General features: G+C 34.1%; 2 protein-coding genes across 8 annotated transcripts in view; one reads left to right on the forward strand and one right to left on the reverse strand.

The window, feature by feature from the left end:
- Positions 1–3,694, forward strand: part of LOC120351372 — a 29,560-nt gene extending 25,866 nt beyond the window's left edge. For all 3 annotated transcript variants that reach the window (XM_039428385.1, XM_039428379.1, XM_039428392.1), the window contains 2 exons: positions 1,655–1,789; positions 3,132–3,694. In XM_039428385.1, coding sequence (XP_039284319.1) covers positions 1,655–1,789; positions 3,132–3,291 — 295 coding nt within the window. In that variant the 3' untranslated portion in view covers positions 3,292–3,694. The remainder of the gene's footprint in view (positions 1–1,654; positions 1,790–3,131) is intronic.
- A 4,925-nt stretch (positions 3,695–8,619) lies between these two features.
- On the reverse strand, positions 8,620–23,885 carry LOC111044943 (zinc finger protein 431). Of its 5 annotated transcripts, XM_039428400.1 has the most exons (9): positions 23,640–23,885; positions 20,069–20,239; positions 19,471–19,689; positions 18,924–19,082; positions 17,700–17,936; positions 15,903–16,061; positions 15,172–15,235; positions 12,144–12,257; positions 8,620–10,616 (listed from the first exon to the last, which is right to left on the reverse strand). In XM_039428400.1, the coding sequence occupies exons 1-9, from the start codon at positions 23,646–23,648 to the stop codon at positions 9,010–9,012; spliced, it is 2,739 nt and encodes a 912-aa protein (XP_039284334.1). In that variant the 5' UTR covers positions 23,649–23,885; the 3' UTR covers positions 8,620–9,009. The 5 variants fall into 5 exon arrangements, 4 of the variants coding, with proteins under 4 accessions (XP_039284334.1, XP_039284339.1, XP_039284346.1 ...); XR_005571358.1 differs by lacking the exon at positions 15,172–15,235 and having other exon boundaries at positions 23,640–23,862; XM_039428405.1 differs by lacking the exon at positions 18,924–19,082 and having other exon boundaries at positions 23,640–23,862.
- Between the last annotated feature and the right edge of the window lie 484 nt (positions 23,886–24,369).

Raw genomic sequence — 24,369 nt, forward strand, 5'->3', positions numbered from 1 at the left:
ATCCACGAAAAGTTTGATTTTAGATTCTCAATTATCAGGCTTCAGATACTATTTAAACAAAAAATTTCGAATGGAAAAGATTGAGCATGAGAATCTCTACAATTAATGTTCAGTAACATTTTCACCTGAAATTGAAAATAAGCTCGAAATTCGAGAAAAAATTATAATCCAATTGCAAACTGTTGGCAACTGTTGATTCTATTAAATCATCCACTATGAAGAGATAGCAGACTTCATGTGTCTGCAGCGTCATTGTCCTGTCACCAACTGGCTAAGATCTTTGAATAGTAGACTTGAGATGCGCGTGAACACTAGCATTTTAGCGTCAGATGATCAATTTTCATAAGGGCAAGGAAAGTTGTGTGAGTGCGCCACACCAGATCTTTCTCAAATATATGCAGCATTTTCAATTGACCTTCTATGCTAGGATTATTAAATTAAATGTTAACTAATTTAAAATGTTTTCATATTGAATTTTCAACAATATTAAAACTGTTCTATTTCAATATTGATGAGTAACTTATAGAATGAAAAATTCAAATTCAAATTTTATTTATTCAAACTCACAATATTCACAATCAGAATCATTTTAGAAAAACAAAACACACAGCTCAGTAAGATAAAAAATAATTAATGGAAGATTAATAAAATAAATACTGGTATGTTTTATTAGAAATACGGTAAATTTGTGAATTGGAATAAAAAATACCTGCTGGAATTATACAATACTCCACGTTTGCAAGCAGGAATGAATATCACTTCAACTAATTTTAAATGCATGAATAAAAGGAGAAAGAAAAAGAAAAGAGAAAGAAAAGACTAGCCAACCATTCGCTCTCACATTTACTCACCTTGCACACTTTCCAATAACAGCTCATCTTACTAATGCTTATTGCAAGCCACCAAAATTACATTTAAACTACCTACGAAATAACATTAAATAAGGATTCTAAATGGTCAGGCATAAGACCTCTGAGCCATCTAAGAATTCTTTTTTTGAAAACAAGTTTATTTGAACCCTCTTGATTTCAATTGGGATGTTATTAAAAAACTTGGGGCCAACAAATACAAACGATTTCTGGAAACAAGTGGTATACGATTTGGGAAGTCTCAGTAAATCAGCTGTCACTCTCCTAGTTTGATAGCTAGGAACATCCCTGAGCAACGTATGACCAGACATTACAAAGAACATATACAGGACCTTAAACACATACATATATCTAACGAGGCAAACATCCAAGGCACTGAAATAAAGGAAAAGAATGTTCTTATCTACCCTTTCTATTTATAACACGGACTATCAATTTCTGCACCGTCATCAATGGCTTCAAGTGACAAATATAGGTGGAGCCCCAACAATTAATACCATAACTTATTTTGGATCAACAAATGCAAAATATAACTGCCTAAGAACATTTAAAGGGAGAAATTTATTTAAGAAGTAGAATTTTCGCAGGACGAGTAACAGATAGTTTTTTATGATAGATATATGCTGAGACCAGTTAACCTTTTCATTAACAATCACACCTAAATATTTTATGGCAATAATTAATTTATATTCATTATGTCAGCGTAATTTGATACTTATATTGAGATGAGGTTGGAGTAGTTCAATTTGATGCTATAACTGAAATAAATTTGATTTGTTTTTCAGATTGGCAGATCCAAGTTTTCTTGACATGCCATGTGAAGAATCTCTTGACATTGGTTTACCATTATCTGAGCTGAATATGCTTGAGAACTATAAATTGCCTTTGCAATTGGAAGTGTTAATCCTCAATATTCACGGGTTTGTATGAATCACATGAATATAATTTTATGTATAATATTATATTGATGAATTTATAGAAACCTATAAATTGATCTCTCAGGGCCCGGCCATACAGAGAGCAATCTGCGATCTTATAGGTTTCTATATAATTATTAATACTTCTTTTAATATTAAAATATATTTTTTCTCGGGCCACTCCCGTGCTTCGGATGGGCACGTTAAGCCGTCGGTTCCGGCTGCCTAGAAAGCAGTCGTTAGGTCATGTCAGAGGTCCTGAATTGATCAATAGCGACCTAAAAACTCGTGACACCAGACCTGAGCCAGCCAGGTCACTCGATATATCTTACATAGCTCCCTACTATACAGAAAGGATTGCAGATCGATCTCTTCTCTCTGTATAAACAGGCCCTTATATTGGATAATTATATGAACATTATTTTGCTTTGTTTTATTTAAGAATAACTTGAAATAAATTCTGTATTACAATACCGTACATGGTAAGTACATCTACATGTAGTAACAAGTAGTCTATTACTATAGTGAGGTCCACGTTATAATAGCAGTGTTTGATTACCAATGGTATTGCTATCCTTGTCTATCATTCAACAAAGCGGATATCTCTTTCTCGCTTTGCTTTGTTGCCAAATTGTCTTTTAACAATTTATAATTAATAATAATTAACAAAATATTTCATCTTAATTATGTAAATTCATTATGAAATTAATGGAAAATATAATTTCTTGCTTAATAAAATATCAAATCAAATCAAGTTTTATTGTTCACATCAAATAATTATAGGCTGCATTGAAAAGCAGCAAAATACTAAATGAAAATGATCCAGAAAAATGTATTACATTTTAATTAGTATGATTACTATTCAACAGCAATAAACTAAAAGCAACTATTATTCTACAATGAAACTTAAAATAATAATCAATTGCTTTCGAATAACACCGCAACAATAATTATTCTGTACAAAGCTTACTCATCTATCATTGAGGGAATATATCATCATGTATGATAAAAAACAATAATGTAAACAATTACTGCTCACAAAGTGCTAAATACTATTGATTATTTAAAACGAGAATGAACAGTTAACATCAAGAAACCTGTATCAGCTACCATGTATGGAAGGAATTTACAAGACAGAGGATCGGCATTGTTGTTCTCCTATCTTTCTTCACTGCCATATAACGTGGATCTCACTATTGTTAATAATAAGGCTGTAGTACGTCATTAGTTTTGCAAAAGCATAAATGTAAAGTTAGACTGAATACTACTAATTTCTTTGGTCAATAATTTTTATCAGAATGTTGCCTTCATATTCAATCAGCCTTTCTATTATGTTTTGTTTCAGAGCTGAAGTAGTTGACTTCGAGAAAGTCAAACTAAATGGTACTAAAGAACACATGGAATTAAAAAAGCTGATTAATGAATTCAGTGAATACAGGTTGCAGAATCCGAATTACCTGCTCGATGAATTCATTACAGTAACACCTAGAGACTACTTATTATGACAGTGGTGTTGAGTGTTTGGATTGATTTGACAAGGAGAAAATCAAGAATTTGTAAATATAGAAGTAGGATGGATTATTATAAGGGGAGTGTATTAGTTGATTTGGCAAGGGAAAATTATGACAGTTTTGCAAATTTATTTTGTTGTGGATAGAGCTAACATCTATTCTTAAACGCGTGTGTAGTTAAGAGGCGAGGGTTTGAGATGGATGAGTGAACACTTTTGGTGATTGAGAAACCACCTGAAAGTTATTAGTTGCCACTATTAGCTTGTAACCAAAGATAATATATTTCTTACCCAGAAATGTCTCTTAAGGCTGTGCAAAGGCTAAAAATAAACTATCTACTCGTGATATTTTTCAAAGTTTTTCGATTTGTATATCATCAAGCTATCAAAATGGAAAAGTTTTCTCAGGAAAACATTTATTTCCGATCATTACTTTTTGAGATATGAGCGCCTGAAGTTTGAATTTTTGGGACAGAACATTTCAAATTCGGTAAGATATAAATCCATGAGATTTAGAGGATGGATTCTCCATGGTAATGTTGATTTAGTAAAACAAAAATTTTCTGAAAATATCAATTTTTAAGATAGTTATTCACTTCAGTAACTTTTTCAAAAATTGATATTTTCAGAAAATTTTTGTTTTACTAGATCAACAATACCATGAAGAATTCATCCTCATCTTACCGAATTTGAAATGTTCTGTCCCAAAAATTCAAACTTCAGGCGCTCATATCTCAAAAAGTAATGATCGGAAATAAATGTTTTCCTGAGAAAACGTTTTCATTTTGAATGCTTGATGATATACAAATCGAAAAACTTTGAAAAATATCACCAGTAGAAAGTTTATTTTTAGCCTTTGCACAGCCTTAAACGGGATTACCTAGGACACGTCGCTTATCTTATGTGAACGATATGTTAATATCCTTTAACTGCTGGGACAATAATCAATTTCCATAAATAATAGTGGTAAAGTATCAATCAATGAATCTCAGCTAAATCTTGAAAAACAAAACTAGTCTTATTGCCGTTTGTACAGTAAGTTTCAGTTTTAACTAAATTTATTTCAAACTGGATTAAATCTTGTTCTTTACAATGTGATTTATCTCAAGTTTAAACCACCAGCTGATTAAATGCAGTTTAAGCTGAAACTGTGCAAACGGCCCTTAAAGTGTAAACATAAGAAACTAGGATAGACAATTCAAGTTACTTCAAATTTGAGGAAATTCTGAATATATTGCAAAAATAAATATTTTACAATAAAATACGAGACATAAATCGTACAGAATATCATTAAATTGAAAGAACTGAAAGGTAGAAAATAAGTAGTATAATTAATGTAGAAAAGAAAAATATTACAAATATAATACAATTATTGCAAACAAAGTAACTTTTTCACAACCAACAGTATAGTAGGCCAATAGGCCTATCGCAAACAAACAGGAAAAAACCTTGTATGTTGGCAGTAAGCTGTAGGATGCTTACCTGCTTACCTTAGCTGACATTTATTTCTCAATACAATTACAATCGTGGTTTTGAATCAAGAAAATACATTTTTCATAACTAAAGTATATTTTTTTTAAATAAGACCAACATGAAATAAAAAAATTACAATATTTTTTATTTATTTTGTTGATCATTTTCTTCTATCAACTTCCAAGTCTACAAACTCCCAAGATTTCAAATTATATTTTTGTTCTTTCTAATAGCATTTTGTATTTCAGTAGAAATGTAAGAGTAGAATTGATTACAATTTTTTTACCAATATGTATTTAATAATTGTGCTATATTTTTATAAGAATAAAAGTATGGATTTTATAAGAAAGAGTAATTTTTTATCATTTTTTACTAACACATCAAATTAAAACTTCTCAACTATCAATTCATTATTTATTTGAAAAGTTGTCCTATAAAAATGTAGGCACTTTGAAAATTATTAAGAGGCCGTGGAATAATACTAAGTAGTACAGTATGCTAAGGCTAGAAAAGGCTAAGGCTATGGAAAGGCTAGAAATAAACTTAGGCTAAGGCTAAGGCTATGCAAAGGCTAGAAATAAACTTTCTACTGGTGATATTTTTCGAAGTTTTTCGATTTGTATATCATCAAGCTTTAAAAATGAAAAACTTTTCTCAGGAAAACATTTTTCCGATCATTACTTTTCGAGATATGAGCGCCTAAAGTTCAAATTTTTGGGACAGAACAATCCAAATTCGGTAAGAGATAATAAATCCATGAGTTTCAGAGTATAAATTCTTCATGGTATTGTTGATTTAATAAAACAAAAATGTTTTGAAAATATTAATTTTTGAGAAAGTTATTCAATTTACAAAATTACCAAAAATAACCCAAAAAAGTTATTTTTGGTAAATTGAATAACTTTCTCAAAAATTAATATTTTCAGGAAATTTTTGTTTTATTCAATCATCAATACCATGAAGAATTTATCCACTGAATCTCATGGATTTGTCTCTTACCGAATTTCAAATGTTCTGTCCCAAAAATTTGAACTTTAGGCGCTCATATCTCAAAAAGTAATGATCAGGAAAAAATGTTTTCCTGAGAAAACTATTTCATTTTGATAGCTTGATGATATACAAATCGAATAGCTATGAAAAATATCACCTGAAGAAAGTTTATTTTTAGCCTTTGCACAGCCTTAAAGGCACAGAGGCTGAGATGTTTCAGACATGTTTACTGGATAAATGAAAACAAAATGTCAAAAATACTGTTAAGAGAAAAACTTTATTCCAGAGAAAGAAAATGGGGAGACCGAGAATAAGATGGAATCAGAGATGATTTAATAAGAATGGATCACAAATGATGGAGAAGATTTATATATTTTTCAATCCTTGAATAATACATCTTCCTAAGGGTACAACCACACTGAAAGCGGAGCGGAGCGTGGCATGGCGTTCTAGAGCGGAGCGTGGCGTGGCGTGGTCAGCGCGTTCATGATACACACAGGAAGTGTCTGAGCGTCAAGCGTCAAGGGCCTAGAAATTGGCGTTGTCTAGTTTGCAAAGTATTTATTTGTGAGAATAATTACTCAAGTATTGGATATTAGCTAAGCCTGCTAGGACAGAGTGGGTTCATGAAATCAACTAAAATCGTCGACTATTTGTTGAATATCACCATCTGTTCAATGCGTTAATAAAGCATGAGTCCCGATTTTTGAGTAGCCTACATGCAAATGTCAACTTCAACCTTTGATTATATTTGACGAGAGTGAAACCTGATTTGGAAAAACAAGTCACTAATTGGAGGAATCCACTATCTGCTGAAGAAAGACTAAACTTGTAATTAAAGTTAATTACAAAGTTTAAAAGTTTGTGTTTCTTTAATAGTTCAAATTTTTATCAAATAACTCAATATTATTCGTTACAAATGGTAATTGAGTGGAATATTTATGATTAATTTATTAATTCAAGCCATCTAAATTCAGAATTTATAAATCTAAATTTCATGTTTATTTTGGACTAAAATTTTACATGTGAAATTCTAACCTTATCTTTGACTTAGTCACCTATAAATGTGGAAGAAAAATAGCACATGGACTACCTTATTATTTTATCTAACAATGTTATTATATAAGTGTTATTCTCATTGTAAATAAATAAATAGCACTAAGGTAACCATATTCCATAGAAATATGAATTAAAGTGATTAGAATAGCCTTATTTTTAATTTCAAAGTGCAATAAATGAATGATCTCTTTTGAATAATCAAATAAATAATACACAACACAAATTACAGGGGAATTTGGGCAAACATTAAATTAATATACTAGTATACTAGATGGTGGGAAAATGTAGTAGAACAAGTGCATTATTATGTACAAGATTAGACCACTTTAGTATGTACCTACATTAGTATGCTTATTACTCAACACGATATTGTTCACGACGCTTCTCAACTCCACGCCACGCTCCGCTTTCAATTACCCTAATTGAGATAAAATATTTGCCAACAAGAGAGTCTTGAACCTATGTCATGAATTCTAAATTTTTCTCTCTATAATGTTTCATGATACTTTCTTTTATGATTTTGTAGATTGGATAATTGTGCACCCTGGTAATCACAAATATCACATTTGAACTGTTTTTCACCAGTATGAGTTCTAATATGAACTTTCAAAGAGGATGATTGTGCACTCTTGTTATTACAAAAATCACACTTGAACGGTTTTTCACCAATGTGATGAGTTCTAACATGGTTTTTCATAGTTGAAGAAGCTGAACTCTGGTAATCACAAATAACACATTTGAATGGTTTCTCACCAGTATGATGAACTCGAACATGTTTTTTCAAAGAAAATGAATCTATACTCTGGTAATCACAAAAATCACATTTGAACGGTTTTTCACCAGTGTGGGTTCTAACATGTCTTTTTAAATCATTGTAATGAAAACCACAAATATCACATATGTAAGGCTTTTCATTGGTATGAGTTCTGATATGTATTTTCAAATGTGTTTTCCTGAAAGCTGTATATTGGCATAGGTTACATTTCTAAGGTTTTTCATTATGTTCATTCAGTTTACTAGGCTTGGAACAAACATGCTTTTCCTTTCCGTGACTCTGTAGATGATCTTCCAGTCGACCCACTCTTTCGCTGACCGCATTTGTCGGGAGGTGCAGAAATGAAAATCGACCGCATTTGTCGCCTCTTGACACGACAAATGCGGTCAGCTGAGGAATGTGACCCACTCTGTCGCTGACCGCATTTGTCGTTGATGTAAAATGTGTATCGACCCACTTTTGTGGCATCTCACCACTTCACCCAACCGACATTTCATCTAATAGCCTTTATACCCAATACGACCACTTCATCCAAGGTCTATGAGCTAGCTAAGATGCATTCTCAATCCCGATTTTGATGCTGGACTCCCGTCGTGAACTTCTGTTACGTATATCCCATTATCTGTATAAAAAAAACTGGTAAGAACGAGAACCTGGTTCCCACAGTGTGAGTGTCAACGCTCCAGTTCCCTACAACACCATGTGCTGTTCCAAGGTCTATGAATACAACAGGTCATGTTCCTTATGGAGCAGCCATTTTGTGGTGTCTACATGGCGGTACATTTGAAAATCCAATCCAATTTGGAAACAGCTAAAAAAATGTTTTTCAAAGAGTTAACAGTAGATTTCACTGGGATCCTATTCGAATTCAAAAACTACTTTTCTGTAGCTTCAAAATTTTGGTCCACCATCTTGGATTGGACATATCGAATTCAATTTCCTTTTTTTTCGAATGAGGAAGTTGTCATGTAATACATGATTTAGAAACAGGATTTCAGCAGAAAATGAAAGGTGAAAACCGCACAATAATATCTCAGGCCAATATATTTAGATCTAAAGATGCTAATAATACAGAAATGAAATAATGAGTAGCATATACATGAAAAAATACGACAGATCAAATTTTTCTGTTCAAAGAGTTAAATATGTGAGTAGAAGTTACTTGAAGAAGTAAAATATTAGATAATTTCGATTTTTTAAGTTGTGGAACAATACTACATAGAACAGTATGTTTCAAAGGCACAGAAACTGAGCCTTCAACTACACTATAATGTTTCATGATACTTATTTTTATGTATTTGTAGATTGTATAATTGTCACCCTGGCACACAATGTCACATCTGAAAGGGTGTTCACCAGTATCAGTTCTAGCATAAATTTTTGAAGAGGATGACATTTGTGATCAAAAACATACAGTTATTTAAATGGTTTTTCACCAGTATGATGAGTTCTAACATGGTTTTTCAAAGATGCCGAAACTGAACTCTGGTAATCACAATTATCACATTTAAATGGTTCCTCACCAGTGTGATGAGTTCGAACATGTGTTTTCAAATTGGATGACTGTGCACTCCTGTAATTACAGAAATCACACTTGAACGGTTTTTCACCAGTGTGATGAGTTCGAACATGTTTTTTGAAATTGGATGACTGTGCACTCCTGTAATTACAAAAATCACACTTGAACGGTTTTTCACCAGTGTGATGAGTTCTAACATGGATTTTCAAAGTTGACGAAGCTGAACTCTGGTAATCACAATTATCACATTTAAATGGTTTCTCACCACTATGATGAACTCGAACATGAGTTTTCAAATAGGATGACTGTGCACTCTTGTAATCACAAATATCACATTTAAACGGTTTTTCACCAGTGTGAGTTCTAATATGAGTTTTTAAATTTCCTAAAGCATTGCAATTGAAACTACAAATATCACATTTAAACGGTTTTTCACCAGTGTGAGTTCTAATATGAGTTTTTAAATTTCCTAAAGTATTGCAATTGAAACCACAAATATCACATTTGAAACGTTTTTCACCAGTAGGACAATGAGTTTTTTTATGAATTGACAAACCACATGAAGATGCAGCCCTGTAGTCACATTGATCACAGCAGTAAGGCTTCTCTTTGGTATGAGTTCTTATATGCAATTTCAAATATGTTTTCCTGGCAGCTGTATATTGGCACACATTACACTTGAAAGGCTTTTCTCCACTATGCATTCTTTTATGCTCATTCAGTTTGCTGGGCTTGGAACACTTGAAACTGCACTCATTACAACTCAATGTTTTCTTTACAGTATGAATTCTCTTATGAAAATGCAAATTTCTCATCCTGTTGCATTTGAATTTGCATATTGTACAGCTGTAGATCATTTCCTCATCCCCTTTATGAATGCACCTTTCATGGTCTAACAAATCTGACCGGTAAAAAAATGCTGAATCACACTGACTACAACAGAAGTTCTTTTTTTGAATCTGTCTGAGATGAATCCGTCCAATGTGTAATTTCAAAGAATGTCTGGTGGTGGCTTTGTAATCACACTTCTCGCACTTATAGGGTCTTATTCCAGTGTGTCTTGCAATATGTACAGCCAAATGAGATTTACGAAAAAATTTGGAATTACATATGCCACAAGTGAAGGGCTTCTCTTCAGTGTGCCTTCTACAGTGTATTATGAACTTTGATTTTTCTATGGTTTTATAATCACATACATCACACTCGTAAGGTGGTTTTCCACATTCATGAATCTTGGAATGTATTTCAAATAGAGAAGAATCTTGCGTCATGTATTCACAAACTGAACATACATGCTTTGCCTTTCCGTGACTCTGTAGATGGTCTTCCAGTCGAGTCTTTGTCAGGCAAGTGAACTTACACCTGCTGCAATGATAGGCTTTGATGTTCCTGTGCTTGGACTTTTGAATGGTCTCAGCATCTCCTCCTCTCTCTGATGTATTGATGCGGTACTTTCTCAAACACCTCAACTGCAGCCTTCCTTCTCCTAAACTGTTACTAGATCCTGCAAAATTAAAATATAACATCCAATGTAAGAAATCAGTGGATTCCATATTTTATCTTTACTGGAATGAATTTTTTTGGTGATAGTTTATTGCATCAAAAAGTTGTTATGGTACAAAGATGACAGTTCCTAAAATAAGCTTCTGAAGTTTGGGGTTTCATGCAATTACCCTATTCACATTCTCATATGTATTGGGAAACCCTATTTTAGAAATAATTCAAAGCACTGATGTATGCATAAGTCGAGTTGAGTACGCAGCGACAAGCGACGAGATTGCAATACACAGAGTAAATAAACTGTAATACATTTGAAATAACTGATTAGAGATAACACAATTATTTTGAATAACTATTAGTGTACTGTGACACGAATAGTAGCAAAAAGCCAGAATAAAACTATAGTCCAGTCAATATAGACAGAAGGGGGCGTGCTTGCAATTTATATTGTAGTTCTGATTTTTTATTATATCATTTGGGTACACAAGAGAAGTCCAGAACTAATTTCTTCATGCAAAATTTTGTTGTGCTAGATACAGGTGGCCCAAAAACCTCGTATTTTCGGCTCATTTTCCAGTTTTCAGCTAGTTCTGCCAAATCTCGTAATCGGACAGAAAAATTTTCTCTCGCCTTTTTTCAGATTATAAAATTCTGAATAAAATGAGATCATTCGGAACTCTATCTCCAATGAGTACTGAGTTATGATTTTTCAAAAACGAGTGAAATTTGGAGAAAAAATAAATTTTGGTGATTTTTAGTTTTTGATCAACAATACTTCCGATTGTTACCATTTAGATGTATAATTAAAAATCCCTCTGGGTGTATTTTTGTGCTCTACAATCTGAGATCAGGTAGAGCGCTCTATCCCATATAGATTTCCAGGTACACCTGACAACAATGCTCCTTGTATTGTGAAAAACACCTAATTTTCAGCTATAATCATCATCACCAACTACATTGTCCTCACATTGATATTTCGCACAATTACATAAGTTCATGAGATTATGGTCTATGAGAATCACCCGTTAGATGCACTTCATTCCAGTATTTACTAGTGGAGAGGCGCGCTTAAGGACACCTCAACGATCAAAAGTTCAAACACTTATAACTTTTGACACAAAGCTCAGATTTAATCGAACTATACTTCATTCTTTTCGGCTCGTCAAGGCGGTCCAAAATCATGCATCATAAGTCAAATTCGGTCGAAAAATGAAAAATGTATTGTTGAGTGTACTTTAGCCCATATTCCAATACACAAAAAATGGCCGATTTCTATATTATTTATAATAAGGGATAACCGAGATACATAGCTTTGAATATAGAACTTGGCCATTTTTTGTGTATTGGAATATGGGCTTAAGTACACTCAACAATAAATTTTTCATTTTTCGACCGAATTTGATTTCCCTTGAAAAATATAAACAAAAAATACAAATGGAAAAAATAATTGTAAAGTATTTGATTTCCCACTCAGAGTACTTGGGGTGCAGTATTAATTTCAAGGTTAGGAAAGTTGAATTTTTGAACTTACCTCCTTCAACTGATGGTTCGTCATCTTGATTGGACGATTGGACGTCCAAGGACCGTCCAACATCTGAGGCTAAATCTTCCAATCTGCATAGACTTACAACTGCCACATGGCCAACTGAAAATTGAAACAAGCATAAACAACACTTGATAAAATGATTAGAAAGTCTAAAGTCTAACTAGATCATAGCAACCTCCAATACAATGCACCTGTGGCTCTCAAAAATGGCAACTTAGCATATCAGATTCAGTCAGACAGTCAGCCCTGGTGGAAAGCTTTGAGATCAGTTGCAAACTGTACTCGATTGTACTCATAATGTTTTGGGCTATCCATCTAGTCTTCTTCCAATCATATTATTGTATAAAATTGTGATTTGTGATTGTTAATAAATGTGATAAATAATATAGTAATTTCTCGTGAGTGAAGAAAAGCTGAGTCTTGAGCTTCCAGCCGTCCCAAATAGAAGCATCACCAAATTGTTTGAAATTATTGTGACTTTTCCACGGAAGCCTATGCGACTGACTTGAATATACAATCAGAAAAAACTGCCATGCCACAATGTCACACTGAATAGATTATTCAGTCACATATGAGTTTGCATGAGCAAGCCTTTATTCCACACAATCTTTCAAAGCCAATACTTGGTTGACTAGAAGCTCAAGTCACAACTTGCTTCATTCAGAGTACAGTTAGAGCCTAATGACCTACATTGCCAGTTGGTTCGGCATGGCATTGATAGAAATGATTGTGACAATAAAAATACAATGAAAAAACACAAGAGTGAAATGGGTAGCTAATAACCCACTTAACCCAACTGTTGGGAGGATCTCAGTTCGGCTAGTTTCAATTTTTCTAGCCTACAAAATTAGAACATAACCTTTATAATATTTGTATTGTTCTAACATAAAAACAATATATGAGTATGATATGAATAATTTTGGATGATAAAAGCAGATGATCAGCTGTTTCTAGCACAATTGAAATTAAGACAAAATGAAAGTCACCCTAACTATTAGGCCCGCCGCAAAGTAAACCCACGCTTATCTACGAAAAGCAAACCACGCCGTGGGATGTTTTGTAAACCATTGCTATAGAATTATTCATAATCAATCAGCTGACAAGTGGATTATTCATTGCATGTATTACACATACAGGGTGGGTGAAAAGTCTGAGAACGGCTTACTATCTCATACACAAAGGTTATTTGACGGTGGGTGTGGTTGGGGATCCCTCTCAAATTGAAAATACTACTTTACTATGACTTCAAAAATCTGGTCCGCCATCTTGGATCCGCCATATTGAATGTAACTTAATTTTTTTTTAATGGAAAGGTGGTCATGCGATACATAATTTTGATACGAAATTTCTAGAAAAAAGAATAGCGAAAACCGCTTATCGATATCTCAAACCGTTTAGAAGATATTCACATTACTAATCAATACTATTCAAAGCAGAAAGGAGAGAAAAAAGTCCGAGAATGACTTGATATCTCATACACAAAGGTAATTTGATGGTGGGTGAGATTGGGGATCCTACTCAAATTGAAAATATTACTTTACTATGACTTTAAAAATATTGTCCACCATTCTGGATCTGCCATTTTCAATGCAACTTTATTTTTCCAATACGAAGGTGGTCATGTGATACATGATTTCGAAGCAGAATTTCATTAAAAAATGAATGGCGAAAACCGCACATCGATATCTCAAACCGTTCAGAAGATATTCACATTATCAATACCACTAATGTATTTCTTCTGATATGAATGATATTGATTAATAATGTGAATATCTTCTGAACGGTTTGAGATATCGATATGCTGTTTTCACCATTAATTTTTTCTTTATAATTCATTCATTTAAAAAATAAAGTTGCATTCAATATGGCGGAGCCAAGATGGTGGACCATATTTTAAAAGTCATAGTAAAGTAGTATTTTCAATTTGAGTAGGATCCCCAATCTCACCCACCATCAAATTACCTTTGTGTATGAGAGATATTAAGCCATTCTCGGACCCTGTATGTCTGGAAAAGCCTAGCAATGGTTTACAAAACATCCCACAGCGTGGGTTGCTTTTAGTGGATTAGCATGGGTCTACTTTGCGGCGGGTCTTAGTCTAATTACCTTGAGCCATCGTAAAGTGTTTTAAATGCCGACGATGTTAGTATCCTACTGAAAAGCAACAGGCCGTCCGATGCAGAAGAAGATAGCAAAGCAGCAATTATCAAATTAGAAAAATTGCTATCTGCTAACATGTTACTTTTGAATTGAGATAAAACGAAAGAAATAACTTTCCAGACAACAAAAGCAGGTGGTTTGAAAGTCAATGACCAAAATATAGATTCACTAAATGAGATAAGAGTGCTAGGAGTGGTGATTGATTGACTCTGGCCTTACATGAAGACCTCATCAGGAATGCCTGAAAAATTGAATTAATTCTGCAATTTTTGTTCTGAGAAACCTAAAAGCTACCCTGGATTCGACTGCTCTTAGAAGCGTTTATTTCTCTCTGTTCCACTCACTCCTAACCTAACCTACGGAATTATTTTCTGGGGAAATTCTAGTGGTGTTTTGAGGTGTTCAGAATGCAGAAAAGGACCTTGATATATTCACAAATTCAACAAAGGTGAAGCATTTTATGGATACTCGACCAGATACAGAAGTAACTTGAGAGAGGATGCACACCGGAGTAGCATGTATGAGCGAGGTGTACGGAGCTCAGGTATTCGAATGTACAACCTGTTGCCATCTCACTTGGAAAAATTATCAGGTAGGAAATTCAGAATTATATTGAGAAGGGAGCTGTTGTCAATTGGTGCATATTCAGTGGAGGAGTTCAGTGAGCATTACAAATCTCAAGTAGGAGGTTTAAGAGGATAGCACACATTTTATTGTTGTATAAACTTACAAATCCATATACCCCTTTTGCAGGTCAGTGGATGAAATGAAATAAATAGATAAGAAATAAACTATACAGTACAATAAGGTTTAGGGTACAATAGATACAATAATAGATTGCAGTATTACTTACAGCGTTGGAATTCGTCACTATCCATTTGAGAATTGCTAATACCATAGGGTTCAACAGGCTCAGTCTAGAACAGGGAGAAAATAACTAAATTAATACAACTCGACTACTTGATAACAAACAAAATGTTGTTGGAGAATGCTATTTATCATGATATTGGTGAATGGAAAATCAGTAACAAATCAGTAAATATACAGGAATGTGATGATTGATTTTGTGGTATTGTTGATCCACCGTTCTTTCCACTGTCCAAAATAATGCAAAAATACAATATAATAAAGGCTACTGTTTTTGAAACTTGAATGTAAAAAACATTAACTTCGGTATCTGGAGCCTTATGCATGAGAAAATACAAACTGATAATATTAGTAGTCACCTGGTTATTGAAATAGGAAATTACTAACAAATTTGCATATAATTTATCATGCAACAGAACCGTGGCTGACAAGATTCTTCTTCTTCTTCGATGGCCCTACATCCCAAATCGAGCCCTGGCCTCCTCAATCTTGCCTCTCCAACCATTTCGATCCCTTGCCTCCGCCCTCCAATTTCTCACATGAAGTATATCTCTAGCATCACAATATGGCGAAACGATCGTCACTACTTCACAGTGGATGAATAAGAATACTTATTAATTTCAATAACAGTGTACCTAATAACTAATACCATACAAGAGCGAAATAAACTGAAAATACACATACTGCAAAGATAATCATCAAAGAAATATGAATTACCTTTGGTAGGAGTGGGTCCACTGCATCTTCATTCAAGAACTCTTTCTTGACGAATGCGAGTTCCTCTTTTACGCGAATTCCTTCATTGATATCTATCTTATTCTTCACATTTTCAGCTTTGCAGTTAATATTGGCAACGCCAACGTTTACATCTTCATTCTATATTGGAAAATACATGAAAATAAATATTACATCTTCAAGAAGAATCTACTATCGAAAAATAAATCATGCTTTCAGATTTATCAGTTACTTATTTATTCACATAAAACAAAGTATTACCAGGTATTGCAAGACCTATTGCATATCAACACTTTATTCACTCACTACCTGCTACCCTCTTAACCCTTCCTTGCTGATTTTGTGGACTTAAAATGAGCTAGGTATGAAATATTACAAACATTTTATCACACATGGATTGATAGGGTCTATTTTGAAACTTGACGGGGTGTAATCTTGAAGAATTAAAAATAGACCTATAACCATCCTCGGTAAATTAAGAATCAATATGCAAAATTTCAAGTCAATCAGTCCAGTAGTTCAGACGCGATGATTATGATGATGTGATGATTCAGATGTGACTTGAACTTCCTATCCCTACGTGTATAGGCCTTAGACCAGATATAGAAAGAAAGAAAAGAACTTTATTTACATGACAATATTATAGCAGTATTGATATTAAATGTATATAATACGAAGTAGACAAAACAATAAATAAATTATGAGTATCTCTTGATGATATCAATAAGTGTTCATTTAGTTCATTTAGCTTGGCATTTTCTGCCGTCAGCCGAAGTTGAGAGAATAAAAAAGCAATAATATATTTTTTAGCCTTATATGTATTTGCCGGATTTTGACTGTTGATTTGTAAATAATATTGTTCAGTATAGTCATTGCGTTTTCGGGCTCTCGTGGCAAATTATTCAGCTGCGAGCAATTCCCCCATAATCGTAACTTATATTCCCGTTCCTTTGACTCCCTCCAGTGTAATTTCGGTAGTAGTGGAAATACATTGTAATTCTCAATTCTTTTGAAATTATTTAGTATGAGACAGATGGGCATATTGATCGGAGAAGCATTCAGATATTACACTAAAATTTTCAACTGAATCTAAGCACGCTACTGAGATGCAGCATAAATCAATTACTGAAGCCCCTCTACTACTTATATAAGTATATTCCCCCTGTGAGTCAAACCTACAGCCCTGCAGTTCAGGATAGCAAAATTAAATTCCTCACATAATTCTATGATTTTTTCTCCTTTACGATTACTCAATTGATCCTTGAGTTTCTAACACATTTAAATTTATTTTTATTTTGGAGGACTTCCAGTGGGATAGTCTGGGATCTACCTATCCTCCCATTACTATTAGATTACTGGTATCCTCCCATGCTACAAGGAAATCCCACAGTGAATTGTAATCCCTCCCCCATTCCTCTTCCGACCCTCAAGTATATAGGTGCGATAAATATTTTCCTATCGTTCTTATTTATTTCTATGATTTCTGTGTTACCCTCTTTTCTCAAAGCCATAAATTCGCAGTTTTCTCGAAAACATATCAACTTTCCTTTTTTGGCTCTACCATACCGTGACAACCTGGTTGCGAAATCCCAATGAACTTTGAAACCTTCCAAATATGCCTCAAATTCTCTCTGGCCACCCTCCTCCTCCTATAGAATATCTATATCTGGTCTAAGGTATAAGCCAATACTTTCATTTATTACTATACTATAGATAACTTAATGAACATAAAAATTTATAGAATCTGTACCGTACAGATAAAGAGATAATAAAACTGACCTGAATATTATGCTTTACTGAACCAACAGCAATATTACGAGGAATATCCTTCATGGGAAACTGAAATGGTTTTTCGTCAATCTCTATTTCATCCTTGATGTGATCAGAGAAATCATCATCATCATCATCATCATCATCATCATCTTCTTCTTTTTTTGCTTCTTCTCCTTCTTCTTTGCCATCCTTTTCTTTCTCCTTCTGCAGTGATTCGTTTTCATGGAAATTGTCGGCTTCTACCTATGAAAATAAACACAGAAATTTTATCAACAAGGTTATTTTTAACACGAATAGTAATATAGAGGGAAGTATCCCCAGGCATTCTGAACCTTTCACAAGACACAATTCTCCAATAGTCAGTATTTGAAAAAATTACATTTTTCTTATTCGCCAAACTCCTTCCTCATTTACAGCTCCATATATCCTCCATAGCATTCTTCTTTCCCAGCTATTCAGAGTGTGTGCAGCCCTACATGTTAGTGCCCACACCTCACTACTGTACGGACTATAGTTTTACAAGTCTGACTTTGGTTTTTCTGTGGACATTCCTGGATTTGAATATTTTCAGCAGAGAGAAGAAAGTGCGGTTTGCCATGCTTAATCTTTTCATTCATTCATTCATTTAATTAATGAGAATGTGGTACTTACAGAAAAGTACCACAGGCTTATACGCCCAAAACGGTTCCAATTCTAATTTATACAACAGTCCAAATGTAGCTAGGTTATCACTTAACATTCTTCAATTACACACTTAATTTAAAATTCAGAACACACAAAAATCATTCTTAAACTAAAAAAATACTTCTAGATTGAATTAAATTAGCCTGATCACAATTAATTGGAAAATTCCAAACTTTGAAAAAACTACAGTATAAAATTTTGAAACCGAAAAGACAAACACACTATTTAGAACTTATCACAGCTGTAACTTCACTTATTTCATTTCATCATTATCATCTGCCACATTAAATCCCTGATAGGTGAAGTCACTCACAGTTTCAAATGTGTAATTACCCACTAGACAAGATTGAAATGCCGTAAATTCGGGCAACAAGTCTGAAGATGCCAACACAATATGGCGAAACGATCGTCACTACTGCGCAGTGGTTGAATTATTATACTTATCAATTTCAATAACAGTGTACCTAATAACTAATACCATACAAGAGCGAAATAAACTGAAAATACACATACTGCAAAGATAATCACCAAAGAAATATGAATTACCTTTGGTAGTAGTGGGTCCACTGCATCTTCATTCAAGAAATCTTTCTTAATGAATTCAAGTTCCTCTTTTATGCTAATTCCTTCATTGATATCTATCTTATTCTTCACATTTTCAGCTTTGCAGTTAATATTGGCAACACCAACGTTTACATCTTCATTCTATATTGGAAAATACATGAAAATAAATATGACATCTTTTCAAGAAGAATCTAGTATCGAAAAATAAATCATGCTTTCAAATTTATCAGTTACTTATTAATGTACATAAAACAATGTATTACCAGGTATTGCAAGACCTATTGTATATCAACACTTTATTCACTCACTACCTGCTACCCTCTTAACCCTTCCTTGCTGATTTTGTGGACTTAAAATGAGCTACGGTAGGTATGAAATATTATGAACATTTTATCACACATCTATATAATTCTATATCTGGTCTAAGGTACATAAGCCAATTCTTTCCTTTATCATACTATAGATAACTTAATGAACATAAAAATTAATAGAATCTGTACCGTACAGATAAAGAGATAATAAAACTGACCTGAATATGCTTTACTGAACCAAAAGCAATATTACAAGGAATATCCTCCATGGGAAACTGAAATGGTTTTTCGTCAATCTCTATTTCATCCTTGATGTGATCAGAGAAATCATTATCATTGTCATCATCATCTTGTTTTGCTTCTTCTCCTTCTTCTTTGTCATCCTTCTCTTTCTCCTCCTCCAGTGATTCGTTTTCATGGAAATTGTCGTCTTCTACCTATGAAAATAAACACGGAAATTTCATCAACAAGGATATTTTTAACACGAATAGTAATAGAGAGGGAAGTATCCCCAGGCATTCTGAACCTTCTACAAGACACAATTCTCCAATAGTCAGAATTTGAAAAAATTAATTTCATGGAATTAAAACTTTTTGTCTCAATAAAAATACCAATGAATTATTCAAAACTTTTACAATTCAGTGGATATAAGAAACTGATACAATAGAATTGAGTATACCATGCATTTCAAACCCTCCACAGTTTTCTGAAGTTCGATACCACTAACATAGTACTTGAGAAATGATTTATCCCTACAGCAAGCTACGTAGACATGATATTGTTAATTTACTACAAGAACTGTAGAAAATAACTTACCTCGTGTTTAACTATACTAATATCGACATCATACTGTTTTAATTCCTGAATTGGGGTCTCATCGATGTCTATTTCATTCTTGATGTTGTTGGAAATATACTCGTTGACAACATGACTTTCATCATTACTGTTTCCCACACCTCCACAATTCTTTAAATTGACAGTGTTTACCTGTTAAGACAAGAAAAAACCTTTATATGATAAGGAACAATGTTGTAATTCCAAAAAGCATGACCAATTGTATCACATTCGGCCACTAGCATCGGCAACTAGTTGATTGCCAAGAGTCTGATCGAGTCGAGGGGGCATATGATTGTATTGCGCTCATCATATAGTGTTGTCAGATTCTGGCGACTATTCACCAGATTTTGTGAACCAGGCTGGGGTCTCACTTGGGTCACCAGATTTTGGGAACCAGGCTGGGGTCTCACTTGGGTCACCAGCTTTTGGGAACCAGAATGGTTCCTCACTTGAGTCACCAGCCTGCCAGCCAATCCTGGTGTCCCAGTGTGCTCTACACTCGTCCGCTAATGATTACTCTCTGGCGACCCACAGGTGACCGGAAGTAAAATAATAAAATAAGACTAATGCTTCTGCTACACTCTAAATAATTAGCTCAATGACTCCACTATACTCTCACCAAGTTCTGCCGAATCTCTTGTCACCGAATCGCTAGAAGGAGAGAAGAGTGTAGTGAGTATTGACAAACCTGATTAGGAGATTGTTTGATAATATTGACAATTCCCCACTTCTTGGACCGTGGTGAAGACATCGGAAGTGAGAAGTTAATAACTAAGTAAGTTACGTTGAACATAAATCATTCACAGATCCACACTATCGTCATAGACGTCATTCATACGAGTTCGTTGAGTGTAGAACGCCGGCATAAGGATCAAGCCACAAGAATCTTTTTTACACTGGAGGCGGACGAGTCATCAGGGCAGGAAGCTCTCCAATTTTCTATACTCTGTACAAAATAACTTCTTACTTAGGATGGATATTTGCAGCAGAGAAATCATACAGCGCGAGGGATACAGAGGCGCGATGTTGCTGTTTTGAAGTGAATGTTGTCCTAGTGACTGTTCATGTGCTCATGCTACACATGCAAAGTTTCCTGTCTGGAAGCAGTCAGACGCCTGACAAATTGGCAACTGCGCTTCTACCTATGACTCTATTGATCACTGTGATTGGCTGATCTCCATCCATTTCTCTGCGCCGCATATTCCTCCAAGTCACAAGTACTTTTGTACGGACTAATTATCAGCTGATAGGGATGACGTTCGGGATCGGAATCATGTGAATAATAGCTATCAAAGACATTCCTGCCCTGCCGACTCGTCCGCTGCCAGTGCAAAAATGCTTCATGTGGCTTGGCCCTAAAAGATGCTGAAACATGTTAAATTCACAGTAAACTAATATTATATGTAATGCAGAAACAATAACGATTCATGAGCTTAAAAAACTATAAATATTGGTGTACAATATGGGGAACACTCTAGTTTATGGGCCTCGGAATCTAGCATTGAGACCTACATAGATCGATAGAGGAGGTGAAGACGAGATCAACCATGTATAGCATTGTTGTCGATTTCCAAGGATTAGCTGAAAAAATATGGCGGAAAGTTCAAATTTTTATATTAATTTTTATTTTTAATAATTTTTTTATGGCTACAATATGTTTTTAACTAGTGCAATCTTATGTAAAATTTGACGAGGAATCCAATGAAACTAATTTCAGGTTCATAACTTCAGTAGTTTTTGAGATATTACAAAAAATGTGCAGAAAAATGCAAATTTTTTGGTTTAAAAAAGGTTAACTTGTTTTCATGATGATTAATAGGTATTTTAAACTATTAATTTAGTAGAATCATAAATTTTAAAGGAAAAATGTTCAGTCACTTGATAATCTAAACTCAAAATTGTTCGAGATATTTGGGAAAATAAAAAAAATTGCACACTCAATACTCTTTAATTCTAATATTTAATTTTTTACTACTTTTAGTGACTACTAAATTGGCTGAATCTCATTGGGATTTTTGCAAGGAATTCATTAAAATAGATTTGATGTTAGAAAGTTTTAAAGATTATTAAGATATTTGGAAAAAATACAAGAAAATGTAGTATTTTAGCTTTAGAAGAGTTCAATATGTTTGCATAGGCATAGTGCAGACCGATATTTGGGATCACATTTCATTCAGCTTCTAATGCAATTCAGAAGCTTTAAAAGATTGTAAAAATAATTGAATCAAATCAAGCTTTTCCTAATCTAAGCTTTTCCTAACCCAAGCTTTCCCTAACCTAAGATTTTCCCAATCTTACCTTTTTTCCTAACCTAAGCTTTTTCTAACCTTAGATTTTCCCTAATCTAATCTTTTCCCAACCTAAGCTTCCCCTAACCTAAGCTTTTCTCAAACGTAGCTTCCCCTAACCTAAGTTTTTCCTAACCTAAGCTTTTCCTAACCTGAGATTTTTCTATTCTAAGTTTTACTAACCCAAGCTCCCCCAACCTAAGCTTTTCTCAGACCCAGCTTCTCCGAATCTAAGCTTTTACTAATCTAAGCTTTACCTAACCTAACCTTTCCTAACCTAAGTTTATTCCAGACCCAGCCTTCTCTAACCTAAGCTTTTCCTAACCTAAACTTTTTCTAATCTGAGCTTTTCCTAACCCAAGCTTTCCCCAACCTAAGCTTTTCCCAAACCCAGCTTCCCCTAACCTAAGCTTTACCTAACCCAAGCTTTTCCCAACCTCAACTTTTTCCTAACCTAAGCTTTTCCTTATCTACGTTTTTCTAACCCAAGCTTTCCCCAACCTAAGCTTTTCTTAGACCCAGCTTCCCCTAACTTAAGCTTTTTCTAATCCAAACTTTTCCTAACCCAAGCTTTCCCCAACCTAAGCTTTTCCTAACCTTAGCTCTGTCCTAACCTATGCTTTTTCTAACCTTAGCTTTTCCTAATCTAAGCATTTTCCTAACCTAAGCTTTTCCTAAGTTGAGCTCTTTCTAATGCAAGTTTTCCTAACCCATCTTTCCCTGACCTAAGCTTTTCTCAGACCCAGCTCCCCCTAACCTAAGCTTTTCCCAACCTTAGCTTTTCCTAACCTCAGCTTTTCCTAATCCAAGCTTTTCCTAACCTAAGCTTTTTTCCTAACATAAGGTTTTCCTAAACTAAGATTTCCCTAACCTAAGCTTTTCCTGACCCTAGCTTCTCCTAACCTAGTCAAATTTTACATAAGATTGCACTCACTAGTTTTAAACATATTGTAGCCAAAAAGAAATATTAAAAATAAAAATTGATATAAACATTTCGAAATTTTCGCCATTTTTTTCAGCTAATCCTTGAAAATCGACAACAATGTTATACATGGTTGATCTCGTCTTGATCTCCTCTATCGATCTATGTAGGTCTCAATGCTAGATTCCGCGGCCCATATACTAAAGTGAAGCCACAAAATGTAAAAATCTTCCTTTAATAATTGTCATACATTAAATTATAATTCAGTTATGAAAAAGAGTAAATTAATTGATTTTATATCTGAGCAGAAACAGTTTGAAAGTCAGAAAGAAAAACTTACCTCAATCATGACAGAATCCGCGGCAAGAGCTACCCAAGTATTTACTTATAATATCAATTCATAATTTATTTTGATAAATTTGAATAAGGCAACTTAGGCTAACTAATATCAAAATTGAAACACCTGAAAGTTATATTATAAATAAACCTTTTCAGTTCCAATGAAAAATTTGAGCAGGAACAGAAATGTCACGTATGTGTCACTATTCAATTCAAACCACAGTATACATACAGTACGGAAACTTGGCTATACCCTGACGCCAAAATCCGCCGCCATCTTGTTAGGAAGCGCCGCATCGTAATAGTATTGATGGTAGGTTCGGATCACTTTAATGATCCGGATCAATTGATCTCGTTCACTGCCACGAGCCAATCAGAAGACCAGGATTGGAACTTCCCAAGGTCACGTAACGTGTTTAGTATTGGGGTCATGTAAATAGCATTGTTTAGATAGGCGTTTGATTACAAGTTTCCATTCTGTATCTATTCTGTGATTCAAACTACCGGCTACCGGGCTAGAGATGTGTCGTTCGGTCATGACCCGTTCAATTCGAACGGGTCATTAAGGTGAACGAGTGATCCGGATCACATTTATTCAAAAAAACCCGTTCATTTGACCCGTTCATCAACTGGGATAAACCCCTGTTTTTACTGTCTTTCTGTCTTTACACATCAACTGTGGTGAACCTTTTTTTTTTTTTTTTTTGCTTGTTTATAGGAAAGCTATAGAA

Source organism: Nilaparvata lugens, chromosome 1 (assembly GCF_014356525.2).
Source record: "Nilaparvata lugens isolate BPH chromosome 1, ASM1435652v1, whole genome shotgun sequence".
NCBI lineage: Eukaryota > Metazoa > Arthropoda > Insecta > Hemiptera > Delphacidae > Nilaparvata > Nilaparvata lugens.